This window comes from Gymnoscopelus microlampas (genome assembly GCF_963454915.1).
Source record: "Gymnoscopelus microlampas genome assembly, chromosome: 1".
NCBI lineage: Eukaryota > Metazoa > Chordata > Actinopteri > Myctophiformes > Myctophidae > Gymnoscopelus > Gymnoscopelus microlampas.
Window position 1 is genome coordinate 42,455,236 of NC_139962.1, and position 22,196 is coordinate 42,477,431.

The following is a 22,196-nucleotide window of genomic DNA, read 5'->3' on the forward strand; positions in this document are numbered from 1 at the left end:
TTTCCCCCTCAGATTGAGTTGGAACAAAATTGATGCAGAAGAAATGTATGCTAATTTATGGAATTACCTCTCCCTTAGAATGTTTAACCGTAGGTGTCTTTGGCTTTATTAAGTGTTGCTGATGATATCTGCATGGGGTACCCTATGGTAGGTTAGAAGCCTGCTTCTAACCTAGAAAACTGCTGTAACAGTACAATGAAAGAAACTGTGTTCTAGTCTCCTGCAAGGCATGTTGGGTAAATATGCTGCATAGCTGCAGGGAGCAAGCTGCTATATCCCAGCATAATGTTCTGATTTAAAAGTTAAAAAAATAACAGAAGGGTTCTACCTGGCAAAACACTCTTGTTTGCCAGAAAGCTGATTGCACAGAAGTGCCTATGTCTCAGATTAGCTGACATGCTGGGATATGATTTAGTATCTACAGTGCAGTACACACATACTGAGAAAATCACTGCTGCATTATGATTAGACTGGTACGGTATGTCTGAAGCTGTAAGAATAGGCAGAGTAGTTTGAAAATGTCAAATTAAATATTCAATCTTCAGATGTATTCTACGTTGTGTATATTATAATGCATAATTGGAATTAGTTATGTTCTAATTAGTGCCTGGTTCTTGAGTATATTCTGTAAAGAGTATTTGAGTTGCTGGCACTAATCTGTCTAGAGACACAGAGTATGTTTTGCACCCTGTACCTTCCGTCCGCGCGTGTGCGTGTCATTCTGTCTGTGTACAGCTAATCTCCGGCACCGTTGGCTTGATCGCAGCGAAACTGTGCACACACACTCCCTGGATGCCCGAGCAGAACCTCTGCACCAAATATTTCACATGGGCCTGTTATAGCGCCCGATTTTTATAGAGGCCGATTTTGGCAAAACACATTTCTTGACAGTACTCCTACAGATTTTGTCCAAACATGATGCACATTGGTACACAGTGGCCCTCATTTATCAACGCGGTGCAGACCAAATAATGGGCGTACGGTGAGATCACCGCACCTTTCGGCATTTATCAATATATCCTGACGTTGGATTCATCCTACCGTAAGCTGAGGTCTCACGTCTGGTAGAGACCAGTTGTTGACGTTGGCTGCACCCGTTTATTCCATCCTAGATCACCTAGAGCAGCATTGTCTGACTGTCTGATAAGATTGTAGATCTAGCTGCATTGAAAATAGCAGATCTACAAGCTCACAAGCCAGTGTCGCATCGCAACGCGTTGTGAGCTTGTAGATCTGCTATTTTCAAAATATATGAGCGGCGCTGCTGTTATATTTCCATGGCCACCGGGAGATCAGACATTTAACCCATGGTCCAACACACACCAGCCTTCATTCATTAATGTTCTCTCCAGGCTATCTCTCATTAATGCGGAGCCCGTCCGACGATCCGAGTCTCACTGGGAAATGGGAATAGCCTACATGACGGCTTTATTTTAGTGTAACTCGAACGCACACTGCTCGGTATGGGTTAAATAAATTAATATACAAACCGCTACGCTACGGATTACATGAAAGACGTGTGTGTGTGTGTGTGTGTGTGTGTGTGTGTGTGTGTGTGTGCGTGGGAAACTCTTTCTTATTGGCTTTTCATGCTTTGTTTGGGTCGTATTCTGGTTCTTCATGTCGTGAAGTCGGGGCTTTTGTGAATATTTAAGGGCGTGTTATTTAAATGACGCTCGTTTTAAGACGTGACATTAAGGCTGGGACCAAATGTACGCTCGGATCGGCTGTGTAGGATGCGTTGATAAATGTGACTTCGACGTTGGTGTACGGCCGAATATATGGAAAAAATATACGCCGGTTTATACGCTCCGTTGATAAATGAGGGCCAGTATCTCTATAGTCACAAAGCGAAACGGGTCTATCAAATGTTTCATATTCCATCCTGATTGGCTAAGATTGGCTTCCAAAGTTTGTAGGAGTGCTCAGTTTTGAACAAAAATCAAATCATGAACACAACGTGCAAATTCTGTGACATTTTGCACGCACATTCCCACTAAAAACGTTGTATGCACACTCCCTAGAGGCCAAGGAAAACCTTTGGCCTGCACTTTTCACATCTGCCTTTTATAGTGCCACCAGGAGGCCGACTTATGTCAAACATAATTTTTTATATTACTCCTTCAGATTTTATGTGTGATCAAGACGGATCTGTTTGATTTTTCATATTCCATCCTGATTGGCTAAGATTGACATCTAAAGTTTGCAGGAGTGGCTCGTTTTGAACAAAATGCTGCAAATCATGAACGCAGTGTCCGATTGTGGTGAAACTTTGCACGCATATTCATACTACTTTCAGGAACAAATGCCACCCTTTTAACATTTCCCTATTATAGCGCCACCAGGAGGCCGATTTTTGCAAAACATTTTCTTTATATTACTCCCAGAAATGTTGTCCAAACATCACACAAATCGGTACACATAATGGCCCTCATTTATCAACGCAGCGTATAAACCGCCGTATATTTTCCATATATTCGGCCGTACACCAACGCATCCTACACAGCTGATCCGAGCTTACACTTGGTCCCAGCGTTGATAAATGTCACGGCTGAAACGAGCGTCATTTAAATAACACGCCCTTTAAAAATTCTCAAAACGCCCCGATTTTACGACATGAAGACAAACCAGAATACGACCAAAGACATGAAAAGCCAATAAGAAATAGTTTAACCCCGATCGCCTCGCCTCGCCACACACGCCCCTCTCTCTCTCTCTCTCTCTCTCACACACACACACACACACACACACACACACCCGCCCAGCTGTGTTTCTCATGTAACCCGTACCGTAGCGGTACAATCACGTAGGCTTGAAGCCTACATGAATGACATATTATGATACCAATCAATTACATCGCCATGAATGGAATATGTTTGTATATTAATGTATTTAACCCATACCGAGCAGTGCGTGTTCGAGTTACACTAAAATAAAGCCGTCATGTAGGCTATTCCCATTTCCCAGTGAGACTCGGACCGTCGGACGGGCGAGTCCCGTCCCGCTCCGCATTAATGAGAGATAGCCTGGAGAGAACATTAATGAATGAAGGCTGGTACGTGTTGGACCATGCAGGGTCAAATGTCTGATCTCCCGGTGGCCATGAAAATATAACAGCAGCGCTCTAAACTCCCGAGTGCTCTTGCCGAAGCGCTGTATATTTTGAAAATAGCAGATCTACAAGCTCACAACGCGTCGCTGGCTTGTGAGCTTGTAGATATGCTATTTTCAATACAGCCAGATCTACAGTCTTATCTGAATGACTGTTAAAGCAGTTTTTTTAAATTACTTTATAAAATGTTATATTTTCACAGGGATTATTTATTAGTGTAGATATACATTTATGAGTGGAGTATGTGTTCAGATGCCTGTCAGACAGTCAAACAATGCTGCTCCGCAGGTCTAGGATGGAATAAACGGGTGCAGCCAACGTCAACAACTGGTCTCGACCAGACGTGAGATCTCAGCGTACCGTAGGATAAAGCCCACGTCAGGATATATTGATAAATGCCGAAAAGTGCGGTGATTACGCCGTACGCCCATTATTTGGTCTACACCGCGTTGATAAATGAGGGCCCTTGTCTTTAGTCAAGTGATCAAGACGGATGCGTCCAATTTTTCATATTCCATCCAGATTGGTGGCCCACAATAACCTACCTGACCTGGCAGATACCTGTGTTCCGAGGAGCACTTTTTCTAGTTGGCAACTCAAATGCTGACATTCTGTACATGAACCAGTAGATTTCGCACAGTCAATAGGCAGTGAATATAAATGGCTTTTTAAATGACAATGTAGAAAAAAGAAAAGGTTCATAAGCATTTGTATAATTCTGTTTGCGTTGATTGAGTCCATGAATTAAGTGAACACAAGGAATGTGCGCGCACGCAAGGAGACAGCAAGAGAGGTTGTTATAGAATATCTGTCTTATGATCTCAGAATCTTTGAAATACCTTAACATATATTGTCCCTTTCACCATTGTAGCATGCTGTGGCAGGCCTTCCTCTGACCCCACCTGACTACCGGGGCTCAGGTCCCGTGATATTTTGATAGTGGCAATGCCGTTGACATGACTTCTGACCTTTCACCTCACACCATTGCTAAACAGATCACAGGGGGGATTGGCTGATTCTCTTCCGTGCTCTATGACCTTCTGTTAAGCAGGCTAGTCTGTACACCCTGCCCTGATTTGTTTGACCAAAATAATAGCCTTAAAATCGGTCAAGTGTGGTTAAGAAAGTGAAGTTGATCTTCCTTTAATTAGAGCTTACCTCTGGATCATGGATATTATTAGAAAAGGAATCAAGCAGAATCTTGTGCAGTGCATTGCAATTTGACAAGAACAAATCCTTTACCCGCTTAACCACAAAATAAACCTACATTATTTTGAAAATAGTCGATCTACAACCTTGTAGATCCGCTATTTTAGAATATCTTTTGAAATGGTTTGAATTTTTTATTTTTTATTTACGCATATAATGACAGGCCCAACCACAGGGTTAAAGTGGTTAATACTTCATTGGTCATTGTGGCTTTCTGACTCCACATGCTACTATTTATGTATTAGTGCAAATGAAGACTGAAGAATATAGCGCAAGATATTTGTGGACTCTGCCTACAGTTCACGTCCCAGCATACAATTCCACTCTGTATGTTTCAGAATGATATTGTAATACATTTTATCTTTCGTAAGTGGACACAGTGAGGTCCTGGAAGCTTGCTGACCTGGCTGGTTCCCTGGCCAGTAGGATGCTCTCTCTCTCTCTCTATCTCTCATTACTTTTCTTTGCTACTCTGTGCTTCTTACCTATGGTGCAGCCCGGGCTCCAACAGTGTGGTGTGAGAACATCTGTTATCCGATGGGGAGACTGTGGTTTTGGAGGGCATTAAGAGTGCGTGTCCATCTGACACAACAGAGGATTGCACCTGACTATAATGTGACAATCAGCCGTTGTTTCCCTGACACGCTTCCCTGACCCTCAACTCTGTTGTGCCTGGAAGGGGAGCTCTATGTAGAGAGGCAAAGGCCTAATGAAAAGCTCTTTGTGAAAACTGCAAATCTTAAATCGCCATTTCCTCCCTCATGTGATGCTAGCATGTCATCTCATTTTCCATTTTGGCTTAACTCGGACCCTGTGGTCATTGCAAGGTTGAAAATGCTAGAGAGGCACAAGTAGTATATTTCATGATCTTGTGTTTGTTTTTTTGGATGAACTAGAAAAGGGATGAAAAGTCAACATATAGCCTCCTACGTTTGTTTTTTGTTTCGATAGCCATCTTGACCACAGTGTTTAAAAAATAACATTCTTCCAACTTATTTATTAATGTGGTGTCTCTGATAGTCTCATTGGTAGACAAAGTGCACTGCCTGGTAGGAATTCCATTAACCCAAAGTCATTTGGTTCGTCTAACTCATGTGAATTAAAGCCTCAAGGATACGTCGTTTTCTGTAACCTTTCTTTTCCATTTTCTCTCTAGACATGGAACACGGTGTGCTGGAGAGGTGGCAGCAGTAGCCAACAATGGGATCTGTGGAGTCGGTGTAGCTTACAATGCCAAGATTGGAGGTACGGTTAATGGAAAACAAATGGTGTGGCAGCTGCCCTCAGACAGGGCAGGAGTGTTCTGAATGAAAGGCCAGCAACATGGGAAGCCCTATCACCATGTGTGCAGCTTGAACTGGATAGAAAAGGACTAGTCTCCTATTGTGGGGTGTACGAGGTCTGCCAAATAAGCTAGGCCATTTAGAGCCTTATAGTTCAGCAGCAGGATAATTTTGCTAATTCTTGATTTTGTATGGAAGCCAGTGAAGGTTTTTGAATGTTGGGGTGATTTTGTTTTTACGTCTTAACCCATTTTGGGCGGGAACCCCTATTTGTAACTATACCTTTCAGGACGGGAACCCCTTTTGGGGTTCCTGTTGCTATGTACAGTATATAGCAACATACATTTGTTGATTTTTTTGAATAAATATTTGATTTTTTTCAAAAACTTAGGTCAGGATTTAGAAGGCGTTTTTAGAATCGGCCTCAGGTCTAAATGGGCTAATGTAACAATGGAGTAATACAGCAAATCGTTTCTCTATGGCAACATTTAGATTTGGAAATTGAAATATGTATGTGAATCCTTATGAACATAGATAGACAACATCACAGTGCTGGTACTTTGGGTGAACGTGAGTCTGCATGCATTATTTAAAGAACATTATGTGCTAACTGGCTCTGCAGTTTCTACTAGTGAGTATGTGTTTTCTATGAGTGATTCCTTTTTGAGTTCTGCTCTGAGAATGTGTCATAGTACGAGCAATACACAGTACGAGCTGGGCTCAGTCAGGGTCGTCTGAGTCCAGTACTCCAAGCATGTGTAATCCCTGTTAATTAGAAGCATCTCATCTATCCATTCAGTGTATGCTCTATCTCATTATTACACCTCTCTGTCTCTCTCGACACTCTGCTGCTTACTACAGCTGTCTTAGGATGCTTGAACACAATCAAATGGCGCTAGAATTTTAAGTCTTTATGTTGATTCCAGATGGTAAGCGATAGTGACTGACCCAGATGTCATTCAGTTTCACTGAAACACAAGTTGCCAGGTGAAGAGCAGTGACTGGTTATAGAGGAAGAACAAGCATCACGTGTGGTCCGCACGCACGCACTCGCGCTCTCACACACACACACACACACACACACACACACACACACACACACACACACACACACACACACACACACACACACACACACACACACACACACACACACACACACACACACACTAGACACACCCTCCCTCTTGCACAAATAGAATTTTGAAGCATTCTCCCTAAAGTGATTATCTTCTTCAGTGTGGATGAAAAGGCACTTGTCAGTGTCACCTGGGAAATAATATTTAGATTTGACTATATTTTGCTTATGCCGCAGTGCGTTTCTATAAGAATTCACCTGTAGACCATTCTCTAAATACCACAGAGTCAGCATGAAGCTTGAGCCTGGATAAATGAATAATAAACAAGCATTTGATTTATCAAACCAACGCCGAATCATCCAGCTGCCATCGAGCTTCGAGATAGGCTTGAATAGCATTAAGGGTTGTTTTTCCGCTATTTTCTGTTGCAGTAGGGATAACAATTTATGGTTATTTTTGATGCTCCAGGAGCATTATGAGGGGAAACTGGCTTCATAATCATTAGCCATTTACTTCATGAATATACTGTAGAGCCTGCCTCTATATTCATGAAGTAAAGGCCACAGCGGAATCACCATATAAATTTGATCAAATTCATGAATATTGGGAGAAGAATCAGAAAGATTATATATTAAGTCTTGTTATGCAAGCCATTGAAGAGTGACCACACAACAACAATACAAGCATAGAAGTTTATCACATTTCTTTGGTATCCTTATGCAGGGCGCCTACTAGATTGTTCTTGAATCTTGTCAGATTTAGGGTTAGATTATCTCTTATTCCCATCCCTTTGTCAGCTTGTTTTGACTGTGGGAATACCCCCCCCCCCCCCCCACCCCTGCACAAATGCTCCTTTTCAGTAACGCCCTGCTTCACACTCTCACATTCTCACCTCGGAGCTGCACCAATGTCTGTTCAAAACTATCGCTGCTTTTGCTGCTGGCAGAATCAAGCCTTGGGCAGAATGCAGAAACGATAATGAATTGACTCAATCAGGCCCACCTTGAAATTCTGACCACAGTCTTTTATACTAACTGCCTGTCACTGAGCAGCCTCACTGGAGCCGTTGGGGGTTATGTATCTTGCTCAAGGGCACTTCAACAGTGGGTATTGAGTGGTGAGGGAGAGTGTTGCTCATTGACCAGACCACCTCACCCACATATGTTCCTGCCAGACCTGAGGATCAAACCGTCAACCGCCTGGCCACAAGCATGCTCCTCTGACCTTTAGGTCACTGCTACCCCTATTCGCCCCACATTAACCTGATATGAATCCAACCTTATGACCTCATAATCAAAGTAGTTAAGTCAATTTGCAAGTCTGCCCCTTCCTTCAGTATTCTTGATTCTCCAATAGAATCAGAATTGCGGCTTTTTTCCACCCTTTGTTTTTATGTGTGGGAGGTGGGATGATAAGGAGATGAGAGGTGTATGCCCAGATGTCTCACTCAGGGACTTGTGTGACTATCTCTGGTAGAAGTACAGGCTGCCATGGGACTGAAGTACAGGCTGCCACTGACAGTTCTGTGGTGGTCCTGTTTGATGCCTCTAGAGGACTTCAAAGATTCAGAGCTTTGTTTACTTTAACCCATATGAGGGCAGTATGGAGTAACTTGACCCTCCATGCATCAAAGAGGAGAATGTGTTTGTTTTGAAGATGTCTTCGATTTCTCAACCTTCCCTCAGCGGATGCGGGCTGTAAAGCCATAGAGGGGAGGCTCAGCAGCCTGGGGCTGGAAGACTTTCTGAATTATTCACAAAATCAAGAACACACACTTTCAACAATTTTAAATCTCAGGGGAACTGGAACCTGTGCCTAAGGCTGAAGTCGTATTTTCTACAGAGAGCAAAGCTGAATCAATTTAAGGACAAAGGGAAAGGGTTCAATTACAGTAGACTGTTATAAGGGAATGCATACATTTGAACTTTATTTTGCCCCAGCGTTCATTTGTATTGATTATGATTTTTGCTCAGGTCTTTTCAGTAAGATATGAGCTGTTCATTAGATATTTGGTTTTAATGCTTTTGATTGAAAACAACTATATTAGCGAAAATGGACATAAAAACAAAATTAACAGATTTAATTGTTTCACAAGTATTTGGTATTCGTAGATTTGGCGCATTTGTGTGTGACTTGTGTGTGTGTGTGTGTCTGTGTGTGGGAACAGGTGTGCGTATGCTAGATGGGGAGGTGACTGATGTGGTGGAGGCCCAGTCTCTCAGTCTGAATCCCCAGCACATCCACATCTACAGTGCCAGCTGGGGCCCAGAAGATGACGGCAAAACTGTTGATGGACCTGCAAAGCTCGCCAAAGAAGCCTTTCTGCATGGAGTTACAGAGGTGGGTGTCTTCTGTGTGTGTGTGTGTGTGTGTGTGTGTGTGTGTGTGTGTGTGTGTGTGTGTGTGTGTGTGTGTGTGTGTGTGTGTGTGTGTGTGTGTGTGTGTGTGTGTGTGTGTGTGTGTGTGTGTGTGTGCGCGCATGTGTGTGTATTGTGTGTGTGCGCATGTGTGTGTATTGTGTAATGGCCTCAATTATGCGTTCCCAATTTCCATCTCAACCACCCTGTGAGACTGAAATTGGTATTTACTGCCTGTGTGTGGCTTGCTTTCACAGTCGGTAATTATGTATTGAACTATTGAAGCAGAAGAGGACAGTGAGTTGAACAAAGCAGTGGTCCTTTTGACCATGAGAGTTATGAATGGAGGGGAATTTGATTTGGTTTTATTGCAAATAGCAGACTCGATAAAACCCATTAGGGAAAACTTAAATAGCAGTAAAGAGAAATATTATGTAGGGACTTCTATTTATATAGTCACAGTTTTCCATAGGGCACTTTTCTAATCTGGGATAATTTTTCAGTTTCATTAGTAGATTGTGGTATTGAAAAATATTGAAGTCTCTGTATTGAGTGTAACTGGAGAAATCAAGATTGTTGGCAAAGTTTCACATTAAGCAAGTCTTCTTCACTATGATGGTTGTTGACGTGAAACATCAGACTAGTGGTAGATACAAGTACAAAGAGGAGCACCAAAATGTGTATACACTGAATGATTAATGACCACAGATAGAGGCTGCAGGGTACTCCAACCGTACACAAACTTTAGAGAAGAAAATGAAATCATAAGTACTTCGACAGTGCCTTTCAGAACATAGTTGGTGCTTGGAAGTTCTTGCACCGCCGGGATTTTGTAACTACCCTAACAAAGTTTTTCTGCATTCTGCCCAAGGCTTGATTCTACCAGCAGCAAAAGCAGCGATAGTTTTGAACAGACGTTGGCTGAGGAGGTTAGGAGGTACTAGTCTTGCATGCCAACCTCCAGGAGATACAGACACCTCACTAATGCCGCTCTGAGAACCATAAACACAACCTGTTGCAAGAAAAGGAAACCCTCCATGACAAATTTGACAACGCGCTGGAGGGAGATCCAGGTGGTAAAACCACCGGTTCCAGCACTGTATGGTGGCTTGAGCTGCGTAACTAGAATCTGCCTAGCAACACTGTGGCACGCTCCTTTGCTCAAGCCACAGTACAATGCTGGAGCCGGGTGGCGGGGTCTACCATTCAGAACTCAGAGCTGGAAATATAAAACGGTTTTGTCCTTAATACCTTTAGATGCCAACAAAGTTCTTGTTTGTTTGGAGTATGCTGCAGCTTTTGGACACAGAGTATAATATACTTATTCAATCAGTATAAGTATATTGAATGGAAACACTGCAAATGGATTTAGACTGAATGTGAACCCGACAGGGCTGATGGTAATCATGACTGTCAGGTAATGTGTCTTATTTCTGATAGCAGCACTTGTGAAAATACATGCTGCGGATTACGTTCAAGTGTTAGGAGTGTGGAACAATGACTAACCGGATAATTAAACTTACAGAATGCACACTGGACTGCCTTTACTATCTAACTATATAAATGGCGAGAAACTTCCGCACCCTCGGTGGTGACACCCCACAGCTCTGTTATCGACTAAACAACGCACCGCCAGACCACATGTCGCCTACTGACTCGCCACGCCGGCCGCGCTGAATTTACGCCTCGCGTAGGGGACATCTCACTGCTCACTACACCGTTTCCACCGCGCAACATAATTAATTCTACTCACCAAATGTCGGACAAAACGGAAGGGGAGCCCGCTTCGTACCGTTTACCGTGCGCACGCCCTCATCACCACAACAGCAGCCAGCCGCTGCGGGTTTTTTTTCCTTTTTTTCAAAACTTTTTTTTTGGTCACCATTTTCTCCAGGCACCATTTCTGCTGTAACGTCGGGTGTTTCTTTTCACCAGCCAATCACCTTTCACGTTGCCACGTCCGTTGCCACGTCGCGCTGACGTACGCTAAACAAGCGCTGCCCTGCGCACAACGCAAACGAGCCCAAAGGCGCGCAAAAATAAGCCGCGCATTGCTTAGACACAAAGTCAGACCTGGCAACGCAGCCTACGCCAATCATGTGTGAGAGATCTACAAGCTATGGGCCAGAGACGCCACCGTATCTTAGCAACAACTACAGCGCTCACTCTCATTGGTCGTGTCACGCTAACAGCAGTCTCCAGACAATGGCATCGCAGACAGCTTGCTGTTACTGCTGTAGCCATCACAGGCAGTTGCAGCACGACGGACAGGGCGCTGTGATAGCTGCCATGTCGCTAACGCTAACCTGGTTGTCATGCCTGCAGCGGCTGTGCAATCACTTTGTCAACAATGCACGTTCGTGTGGTGAATGTCTATATTGCTGCTCAGTTCGTCCATTGTAGATGGTGTATGTTTGTGTGTGTCTTCTGGAGAACTATTTAGCTCCACAGCAACTACAGTAACTAACGTAATGGCAGGACCGCCCCGTGCAAGGCATGTTAGGCTGCATTATGGTCATGTAGTAATTTCAGATAATTTCGCTCCGATTACAGCAGTGTCTATCAACCCTTTCACGCCGCCCCCCCCCCCAAATACACGTACTTGATCTGGGCCCCCCCCATTCTGTTTGACTCCGTTCCACAAGTAAATATTGTGAAAATAGCCGATCTACAAGCTCGAAACGCCTCACGTTGACAGGCTTTGTAAGCTTGGAGATCAGCTATTTCCTACATGATTGCCTCTTTCTTACATTCTTTGCCAATGTGGCCCATGTTTTCATAGCATAGTTTATTGACTACTTCTGTTGCAGAAATGGCCATTTCCTTTACTTTCGGTTTTTTATTGTCTCCGCCAGGCCGAAAGGCATGGCGCAAGACTATGTTTCACCCCCTGTCCGTCCGTCTGTGATAGCTAATCTCTCACATCGTTGACTTGATCGCAGGAAAATAACAGCCCGATGTGGAGAGTCAGTGAGAGCTGGATAAACGACGTAAAATGTGTCAAAAGGAGTCTGTACGGCTGTCGATAAATGAACACATGACGTCGGTGGGAGAGGAGATATTGTGTCTTTTGGACAAACTGCAGCGTGGTGCTGATGTTTGTTGTGTGAAGCAGCTTAATGTCAGAGTGTTTGGCTTGGAGCGCCTCAGTGCGGCTGCAGAGTTCATGTGCAACCTCTTCCAGAGAGACACAGAGACACTAGAAACTCTGCTGGGGAAAAAAAACACTGCTGGGCATTGACTTTCCTATGGACATTGATCTACACACTGCAGGTATATCTGCTACACACACAACATCAAACTACACACTGCAGGTATGATGCAGCGTTTGCATTACAGCCAGCATGCCAGCGTAGTTCCCATATGGTTTCAAGGTGGGCTAAACCATATGGACCCCATGTCAGCAATGTCAGCGGCATCCACTTCAGTCCCAACTGCGATGCCCATGCAGGCTATAAGTAGCTTCTACCTGGCCCTTAGGTGGGCCCCAACTAGCCATGTTTATGTGGGACCAAGGCGGGTCCTAACTGGGTTTGCCCATGCAGGCTTTAACTGGGTTCTACCTGGGCCCTAGCTGTACCCTAACCAACCACAGTGCAGTGCCCATCGCTCCAATTGTTGTGACGTCAGGGCTCTCAATACTGCACATTGGTGGAGGAGGAGGGTCCGCAGGGCGACCGCACACATCGCTGAACCAATGGTAGCCCACGGATGTTTCCTCTGTGGATTTACAATCTGCCCCTCTATGCCACATATCATCCGCACTACAGGGTCTTCACTGACCGAGCCACGGCCCCACTGACCCTCATGACGCTACGCCACTTAAACGTGCGGCAGCATGCGCTGGGTTGCCAGGTTTGCACAGCCTGCGCCAGAAACAAGCAACCACCTTCATGAAAAAAAAAAAAACACCGAAATGGTCCGCAATGTTCCAGGGGTGTCCCCGCGCGTCCCAACACTCCACAGGGGGTCAGTGGACCATCAGGGGGTCCGCGGACCCCCTGTGGACCCCCTGAAACATAACAAATATTATTTCTTCAAATTTTTTCCTTTTTCAAAAAAACTTTTCCCCAGTTTCACTCCGGCGATTTGGGTCCCCCAATATACACACGGCCAAGCTGGGCCCCGTGCGCGGCTGGGGTTGAGGGGGGCGTAGCCCCCCGAAACTCTAGTAGTCCATAATTGACCACACCCATCAAGCTAATACCCACCTGTGTTATGAATGAGGGGGTACAGAAGGATTACTTACTGTAAGTTAGATTTCAAATGAAGGTCTGTGTGACCAAAACTGTGTATAACTGAATTAAATACTGAGAGGTTACACCGGTAGTGCTCTTTTCTTCTTCAAGTGAAATTCTAGACGTATGCAATGTTATATTGGTGAATGGACAGAGACAACTAAGATATTGGCCTCAGTGACAACATTGTCAGATGAAGAGCCTGTGTATGGAAACACATACCGTGGATCCGTGACAGTGTTCCAAAAAGCCTGTTGGATGAATAACATATGTGCCGCATGTAACCACATTATGTACAAAGAACATGGCAGTATGGGTGGTGTTGGACATGGTATAGTCTTTGTTGCTTACACAGTTGTGATCCTTGCAGAGAGACTGTGCCACTCATTACAGTAAATCATTTCTTGGATGATGTCGGAATACTGTGAGCACTGAGAAGTTGGCTGATAAATTACTCTGAGCTGTTGACATTTAGTCCCTGCTGTCTTGTAATGCTGTCATTTGATATTTAGCTCTTTTTAATTCAAAGCATTGTATGGCCACACAGACTTCTGTGATGAATGCACAGTGTTTTTAATAGGCCTTTTCATAAATGAACCCTGTAATGAATTTACCCTTTCATCATTGGGATCCCTATTAAGGTTGCAAACGCCCCCCCCCCCCCCTTTTAAATCCTTATCATTAGTGGTGGTTCAAAGAAATAACATGTGTTGAGGAATAGATGACGGCCTTGTGGTTGTCTAGTTAATTTCTATTATGTGTTGTCTGCCCCTATTCGAAGGTCTGACTAAAATGTGTTTGCTACAGGGCCGTGGGGGTCTGGGCTCCATCTTTGTCTGGGCGTCTGGGAATGGAGGAAGGGAGAAGGACAGCTGTAACTGTGACGGCTACACCAACAGCATCTACACCCTGTCAATCAGCAGCTCCACCCAGAACGGCAATGTGCCGTGGTACAGCGAAGCCTGCTCCTCCACACTTGCCACCACCTACAGCTCGGGGAACCTCAACGAGAAACAGATTGTGAGTTGTTACGTGTAGACACATTGTCACAATTCAATTGCATGCCATCACACACTCGGGACGCTTGTGATATTCCCGCTAGTGATATTCCCTCCAGGAGTGAAGGTGTCAGAATATTCCAAAGACCTGTGGATCATATGGAACACATATAACATTCTCCCTCTCTCTCTGCATCGCTTCCTCCCTGCCTTCATTATTTAAGATATCCCCCTGTGCACATTCTGGCATGTGCATGGTGAAAGGTTTTATACAAGGCTGGAGAATTTAATTACAAAATTGACTTGACCCATGTTTTTTATATACTGTAGCCCCTGAACTGTTGAATCATAGCCAAGGCACTAATCCTTTGTGAGTGCCAGGTAATTTATGTCTTTTCACAGGAATAGATTTCAAAGCCAACTGTACAGTGTATTCCTAGCATTCTATTACATCACCACAGCTGTCCTTGTAAGTCAAACAGGTGATTTTGATCAAACATCTGCCATGGTTCTTGTGCTTTGTTTCTGATGACCACATTGATACAGTTAGAGAATGCCAGGATTATTTTATTTTTTTATGAAGAAAAAAGTTCAAGGTAGAATTTGTTTCTGCTCAAATACCAAGAGGTAACTGAAGCTCCTATTATCTGAATAATAGCGTGTCTTATTGTCTTTGTGAATATGAACACAATCCTCCCTTCCTTTAAACACATGAACCATACATAGCATCCCTATTCTGGGGGCGAACGTTTGACGACAATAGTAGATCTACAAGCTCACAACGTGACGTGTTGTGAGCTTGTAGAACTGCCATTTCTGGCAAAGCGATTCTGTGTTGAGGGAAAAAAGAAGGGGGCCTAGTATAGAACCCTGGGGGACTCCAGTCAATTAAGTATATAGAGTTCAAGTGGTTAACATTCCGCTTTCAATCATTCATGGGCTATTAAATCAAGAAAAAAATGGACTACTGAAACTGTCTTGAAATGTGGTGCTGGCACCCACATAATATGTATGCATGCTCACACGCTCTAAGTTTTCCCAAATGTACAGTCTAGCGGCAAAAACCTAATGGACAGTCAGCTCATGACATCTCTCCGACATGTGTTGGGCCCCTTAGTGCCTCACTGCTGCATGCATTTAATAGTTCTGTCACTCAGGAAGCAGAGAAGGAATACAAGGCAGTTGTAGAACATCGAGAGAGTATCTTAATGTATGCTCAGGTTTTTTATGCCTTTTGAGTTTCAGTACTTTATTCTTACTTCAACAGTTAGGAATTTGGTGTAGTGCACTCATAAAATCATGCAGCCGTAAGAGTGGACAAGACATCATCGCATGGCAAATTTATTTGTATTGGACATTTCAACAAGGCAATTTAAAGTGCTTTACACAAAATATTATTCGCATTGAGACAAAAGAATCAAAAGGACATTACAATTCAGAATAGTTAATAAATAGTTAAAAAGAATGGAAAATAAGAAAAAGAGAATATATAGTGCAGCACAAGAATCAAAGCTTTGATTTAAAAGAACAGAGTTGTAGCAGACCTGTGGTTTTCTGGGAGTTTGTTCCAGAGATATGCATACAAATTGAATGCTGCCTCTCCACATTTAGTTTGGATTCTGTGAACTTAAAGGCAACCTCAGAAGTCAGGATGGTTCATGATGTAGAACATATCAGAAATATGATTTGTAACTAAACCATTCAGTGATTTATAGACCAACTGTAGTATTTTGAAAGCAATTATTTGACAGTGTAAATATCTTAGAATTAGAGTGATATGATCCACATGTCAAATTAAAATAAATAAATAAATAGCGCTATCAAAATGTTATGTCCTGCTGGGGATTCAAACCCTGGTCATTATTCAAAATCTCACAGTTTTAGAAAAGCTCAGTATATTGATTACATAATATATGATATTGAATTATGTCTTAAGTATGGCTATGTGGATTACTGAGTATTTTTTCCCATAGTTAATTTGAGATAATTAAGATGTTTTCTTTCGAATAGAATGGCACGTTGCTTAGTTACATTTTGTGTGTGCAATTTAGCGTTTTTTTTTTTTTTTTTAATTATAGATTTGCTCAAATTGTATTTCTGGTGGAAAACAGAACTAGCTAAAGGCCTTACCGGTGTGTGTTTTTACTACCAGTGGATTGTCAGAGTTGTACAACAGACCGTTAAACCCAGTGTGACCCCATTTCTTACAGGTAACTACTGACCTCAAGTCAAAATGTACCGACTCCCACACCGGCACCTCTGCCTCTGCCCCACTGGCTGCTGGGATTATTGCTCTTGCCCTGGAGGCAAAGTAAGTGCATGAGCACAGTATGGATTGAACAGTTTACTTTTTTATCCTTTCTATCCTTTCTATTTGCACAAGTCTTAGCTGTACTGGTTAGATACTTTTTGTGTTATATTGTTTGTTTTGGACAGGTAATTTATGTTATTTTCATTGATTGATTGATTGATTGATTGATTACATTACTTAAATGTATGAAATCATAGAGTGCCATTGCACAGTCGACTTATAAAATGTCCACTTTGTGTAGAATACATACTCTCTAATAGATTTCTCTTTTGGTTGTAGGCTGCTAATGGGCTAGTATTATATGAAACAGGCCTGTATAGAAACCAGTAGTACCTGCCAGCTATGCCTGCCTATGCATCTCCTCTGGTTGATTATAACACTTAATGAATTACTTTTTAACGCCTCTGGTTCACCGAATGGGCCCATGTTTTTCCAAAAAAGGCATTTTGTTGTATAACTGCTAATCATTATTACACAGTCATGCTGCACTAATGTAGGGACAAACGGAGGCGCTCTGGAAGAGGGGAAAATTTGTCTGGTGCCAAATTGGTTTAAGCTGGGAGAAAGAATTGGAATTGGGAACAAATTGGACAAGAAAGAGATGGAGAAACGTTGATTGTAGATCAACACGTTAGTTTACACTGGCCTAGTATTAAAGATCTGTGCATGTGAGGATTTTTAATAAGAAGTAAGGAAACTTCTGCACAGGATCAGTCGTGTGATCTACTTTAACACGTGTAACTTGTCTCAAACCCTCCATGACTGCACTTATGGTAATCAGGTCTCTCATACAGTAGATATTTTAGGTAATGTTCTCACTGGCAGCCCAAATCTGCCATCTGATCAAAGCCTTAGAACTGTAATTAAGCACGAGGATGACCTTTTATTAAAGAGGAGAAATTACAGCAAACTCAACATAATTCAGGACTGCTAATTTACTGGGTTTGTCTTAATGTTCAACTGTTGGTTAAGACTGCACGCACATGTGACTTTATTGTCAGATGCCTGTTTTATCTTTTCAGTGCTCCAACTTAGTATTAAACCAGATTTCTCGTGTGTGTGTGTGTGTGTGTGTGTGTGTGTGTGTGTGTGTGTGTGTGTGTGTGTGTGTGTGTGTGTGTGTGTGTGTGTGTGTGTGTGTGTGTGTGTGTGTGTGTGTGTGTGTGTGTGTGTGTGTGTGTGTGTGTGTGTGTGTGTGCTGGTGCGTATGCTTACACACAATATTCCAGTAAAAACTTGACCTGGAGGGACATGCAACATCTGGTAGTAAGAACTTCTCGTCCCGCCCACCTCCTCACCAACGACTGGAGAACCAATGGAGTTGATCGTAAAGGTACAACTTGTCCTATGAATTGTGATGGCTATCTTCCTTTTGCTCTGACAGCTACACTTTTTAAATGCTGCTGAGAGTGATAAGTATTGGATATACCATCTATTAAACTAATTTTCCACATTAACTGACTACAGACAAGGTTTTGGATGTTGAGAAATATGTTTGACAGGGAATGCCCCTTAATGTAATTTGTCAAGACTTCTACTGGAATAATAATGAGCTGGCCTTCAGCAGGCCAATATTGATCTTTGTGTCACCCTGTCCTTGTGCGTGTTTGTTTTTGAAGTGAGCCATTCATATGGATATGGTCTGCTTGATGCAAGCGCAATTGTGTCACTGGCAAAAACGTGGACCAACGTGGGGCCCCAGCAGAAATGTGTACTGTCCATGGTCTCTGAGCCTAGGTTAGTACACACACACACACACACACACACACACACACACACACACACACACACACACACACACACTCTCATTATGATCTATTGCTCAATCACTGCAAAATCCTGAGTGTCAATTTAACCCTGTGCGTGTAAGAATCTAGCATTGAGCATAACATTTTGGGATTACATGCCCAGAATGGGGCCGCTAGGATTCACGTGGTTAAGGACCTGATGTCATTCTTAGTCATAAATATGATAATTCCTTTTAACAGGTCGTTCATGAAAGTCCTTGCGGTCTTGTTTCCAATGAGAACCTGTGAGCAATTAGGGGTTAAGAGTCTTGCTCAGGGACAAATTTCATTTCATCGATACATATGCTGTCCTGGCCGGGAATCGTACCTACGGCAACCAGGGCCTCTGGCTCCCTAGGCGGACTCTCTAACCACTCAGCTATGGCCGCCCCCACTGATTAACTCAGGCTGTGATGAGAGAATGATGAAATGATCTGATCTGATTTAGACCAGGAAGTTTAAGAAGTGAAAGCTGAGAAGATGTGGCGAGACAAGATGAACTGGTTCGTGACCGGATGGGGGTGTGAGAGGTGCTCATGTGTGACAGAGCTGCCTTGCTCCGCTGTGATAACACGTCATGTCTCCATTTTGAGCATAGCTCTGGGCATCTTTTGACATGCTCTGTTGGCTCTGGTACGTGCATGCGTTCGTGCATGTATGTAAAGGGTGGACATACTTGAAGCAAGAGGGAACATTTTTAAGATTTTTAAGATTGTCCTTCCGAGAAGAGTATCGCATCACGGTGGTTTTTAGGCTTCTATGTTATTTTTATCTGTATAACTTATTTCTTTCTGCCAATTACCTATTTTTTTCATTCTTCACTTCATGAAACTTATACTGTTATGGTGATCCAAGAACAGAAAGATCCAACTGCTGTGAACAACTATTTCTACACTACTATTGCTAGAAATATAATAAATCACTCACACACACACACACACACACACACACACACACACACACACACACACACACACACACACGCACACGAGGCAACATGAGGTGATGAGTTGTTGATGAATAGCTCAACAACATTGGAATGAGTGATGAACAGATAGAGCATTAGGGAAGAGCAGTCATCCTTTGGTGGCTTTGGTGAATCAGGGCCATAGAGAGGCATCAAGAAAACAGTACAGAAAGGAGTCATTGAAGTGGGTAAATTAACCCATTCAATCCGGGAACGCATCTGTGTCATTTTAGATTTAAGCTATTATTATTTTATACTTTGGCTATTCAAAAATAGCAGATATACACAAGCTCGTAGCGTGTCACGAGTGCCGCGCTACAAGCTTGTAGATCTGCTATTTTTAAAAATATACATTTTGAATATATATTTTTTAAAGCAAACATTTGTAAAATAAAAAATATACAAGCGCTATTAGCTTGTATATCTGCTATTTTTGAATAGCCAAAGAAATCTAAAATGACAGATGTGTTTCCGGTTTTAATGGGTTAAATCAAACCGATGTGTTGTTGTGAGTCTCAATTAAAAGGTGGGAAAATGTACTGTTCTACTGGCATGGTATTAATAGGAAAATGCTGTGTTTTTCATCCTCTGTCTCTCCAATATTTAAATATTTACCACTGAAACCTTTTTTGTTGTTCTCGTTTGCCGCATTCACTGTAGTGTACCTTATATGTTTATGTGTTTGTTTTATGATCGTGTTTGTTTCTAAGGTTGTTTGTGATGGAGAGTACTGCAAAGCAGTGCATAACGCCACATTTATTGGAATATAATTTTGGAGACGGTGTATATTATTGTTAATCATTTGGGCACCTCAGTGACAGTTTAAGCCTAATTTGTGCCCCCAGACTTCCACTCAGAATCATTGTGGATGTGTGTAATCTCCTAAGCGGATTTGGGGGTAGAAGAGACTGGTACTTTACTCCTGTAGAGGTTGTTGGTGCTACCAGACACTGCTAATCCTGTTCAAGGCCATAAACCTTCTGCCCAGTCACATACTGGCCAGAATCGACTGTAAATATCAGACCCACAGAGATGAATGGAATGTTCCAGCGGCTGGGACTTGTTTCATTTTGTGCACAATTACAGTATCTACGAGGCAGCAACACAAACCATAATCCATATGCAAGGGTGCATTGATATTTACAGTATATACTAATGATGTACTGTTTATTGCATATATCAGGAACATTGGCAGCCGTTTGGTGATTGCCAAAAGTGTGGATTCCTGCGCTGGGACAGCCAGCCATGTGACTTCATTGGAGCATGTACAGGCCCAGCTCTCATTGTCTTACAACCGCAGGGGAAACCTGGCAATCTATCTCATCAGCCCCATGGGCACACACTCTACACTGCTTGCCCCCAGGTATGCACACACACGCACACGCACCCACGCACACACGCACGTATCTCCAGTATAATGAATCGTTATATTCCTGTCCTTTCCGACAGGCCTCATGACTACTCGTCAGAGGGTTTTAATAACTGGGCTTTCATGACCACCCACTCCTGGGATGAGAACCCTTGTGGCGAGTGGACTCTGGAAATAGAGAATGTGGTGGGGGCCAGCGACTATGGTAAGTCAGCTTCCTCCCACCATTACTGTAAAAGAAGCATACATTTTTTGTTAATCCGGATGGTCTGCACCTTGGACACTGAGCTGGGTTTTTTCTAAAGAACTATTCCCTTTATAGTTGTTTACGTCTTAACACAGTTCATAACCCACGTGTTCCATATGGAACAATAAAGATTTGAAATGAAGGACTTATGTGTTTGTGCAGGCTCCTATGTATTTGTGTGTTAGACGTTAACACCCACAGCACTCTAAGTAATGGCCAAATGTTTGGGACGATGGCACATGGGTGCAGAATGCCCTCATCATGAAATGGCGATGGTGTCTACACCCAGAATCCCTGCCTCTTTGTTCTGTTTGTATGGACTGTGAAACAGACGCTGTATAGCTCCACACAACCAGCCCTAAATCAGCTTAATTTAAGCAGGGAGTATAATGAGACAGGCGGAGTGAGCCTTGCACTGATGATGCTCTCTGGCCGTGAAACAACCTAGCAGTATCAGGTTTAGAGACGGCACTTTTCTCTGCAGCAAGTGAATCCCAGAACTATACATGTCCGTCAGCCCCTCCCTCAGTAAAGATGATTTACTAAGGCAGAACCGCTCGTAACACCCCCGCAATTTATTACTCTTGAAGTCTGAGTTATGCTTCAGTTGAAAATATGTCATTTTGCTTTTCAATTCAAACGTTATTTCTGGTGAGCGACATGTTGCTTGCCACTTTGTCGCAAAGCATAAATCAGCCTTCAGGAGTTGTGCTCTTTATAACGCTTACAATAGATTCTTACTAAAGCAGAAGTCTGCCTTTAGATTGCTGCTTATTTCAAGGTATACTTTTTGGCCGCTTTGTCCAAGAAATCTAAGAATATAAAACAAGAAGGATAGAAGCTACAATTATACACCCCGGGGAATGCCAAGGCCTGTTACTTTCGGGACAATTTAACACATTTTCCCTTCCTATCTCTCCGTCTCTCAGGCACTCTAACCCAGTTCACTCTGGTCCTGTATGGAACAGGGTCTGCATCTTCCAGTTCCCCTGATGAAGAGCTGTTCTCAGCTCAGCCTGGTAATGGTAGCTGTAAGACCTTTGACTTGCGGCAGATTTGCATCGGTAAGAACAGTATCACTTTTGTCCATTGGTTACAGTTTATGCCACACACTGTAGCAGCCTCTGCGCTAGCTGATTTGGGATTTGTACAGTCATGTTGACTGTACAAGTTGCTATCAGTTGAACAGGGTGGAACATTGATCTGCTTTATCACACCGTTTTGTTTTTTTCGCATCAA

The 22,196-nt window shown here is 43.0% G+C and overlaps 1 protein-coding gene across 4 annotated transcripts in view; it reads left to right on the plus strand.

The window, feature by feature from the left end:
* Positions 1 to 22,196, plus strand: part of furina (furin (paired basic amino acid cleaving enzyme) a) — a 100,978-nt gene that overhangs the window by 70,803 nt on the left and 7,979 nt on the right. For all 4 annotated transcript variants that reach the window (XR_014601420.1, XM_084066394.1, XM_084066396.1 and 1 more), the window contains exons 7-15: positions 5,478 to 5,566; positions 8,851 to 9,023; positions 14,086 to 14,298; positions 16,487 to 16,587; positions 17,817 to 17,920; positions 18,207 to 18,324; positions 20,525 to 20,704; positions 20,791 to 20,915; positions 21,887 to 22,021. Coding sequence is in view for 3 of the 4 variants with exons in the window: in XM_084066394.1 (XP_083922520.1) it covers positions 5,478 to 5,566; positions 8,851 to 9,023; positions 14,086 to 14,298; positions 16,487 to 16,587; positions 17,817 to 17,920; positions 18,207 to 18,324; positions 20,525 to 20,704; positions 20,791 to 20,915; positions 21,887 to 22,021 (1,238 nt within the window). In the remaining variant the exon portion in view is untranslated. The remainder of the gene's footprint in view (positions 1 to 5,477; positions 5,567 to 8,850; positions 9,024 to 14,085; positions 14,299 to 16,486; positions 16,588 to 17,816; positions 17,921 to 18,206; positions 18,325 to 20,524; positions 20,705 to 20,790; positions 20,916 to 21,886; positions 22,022 to 22,196) is intronic.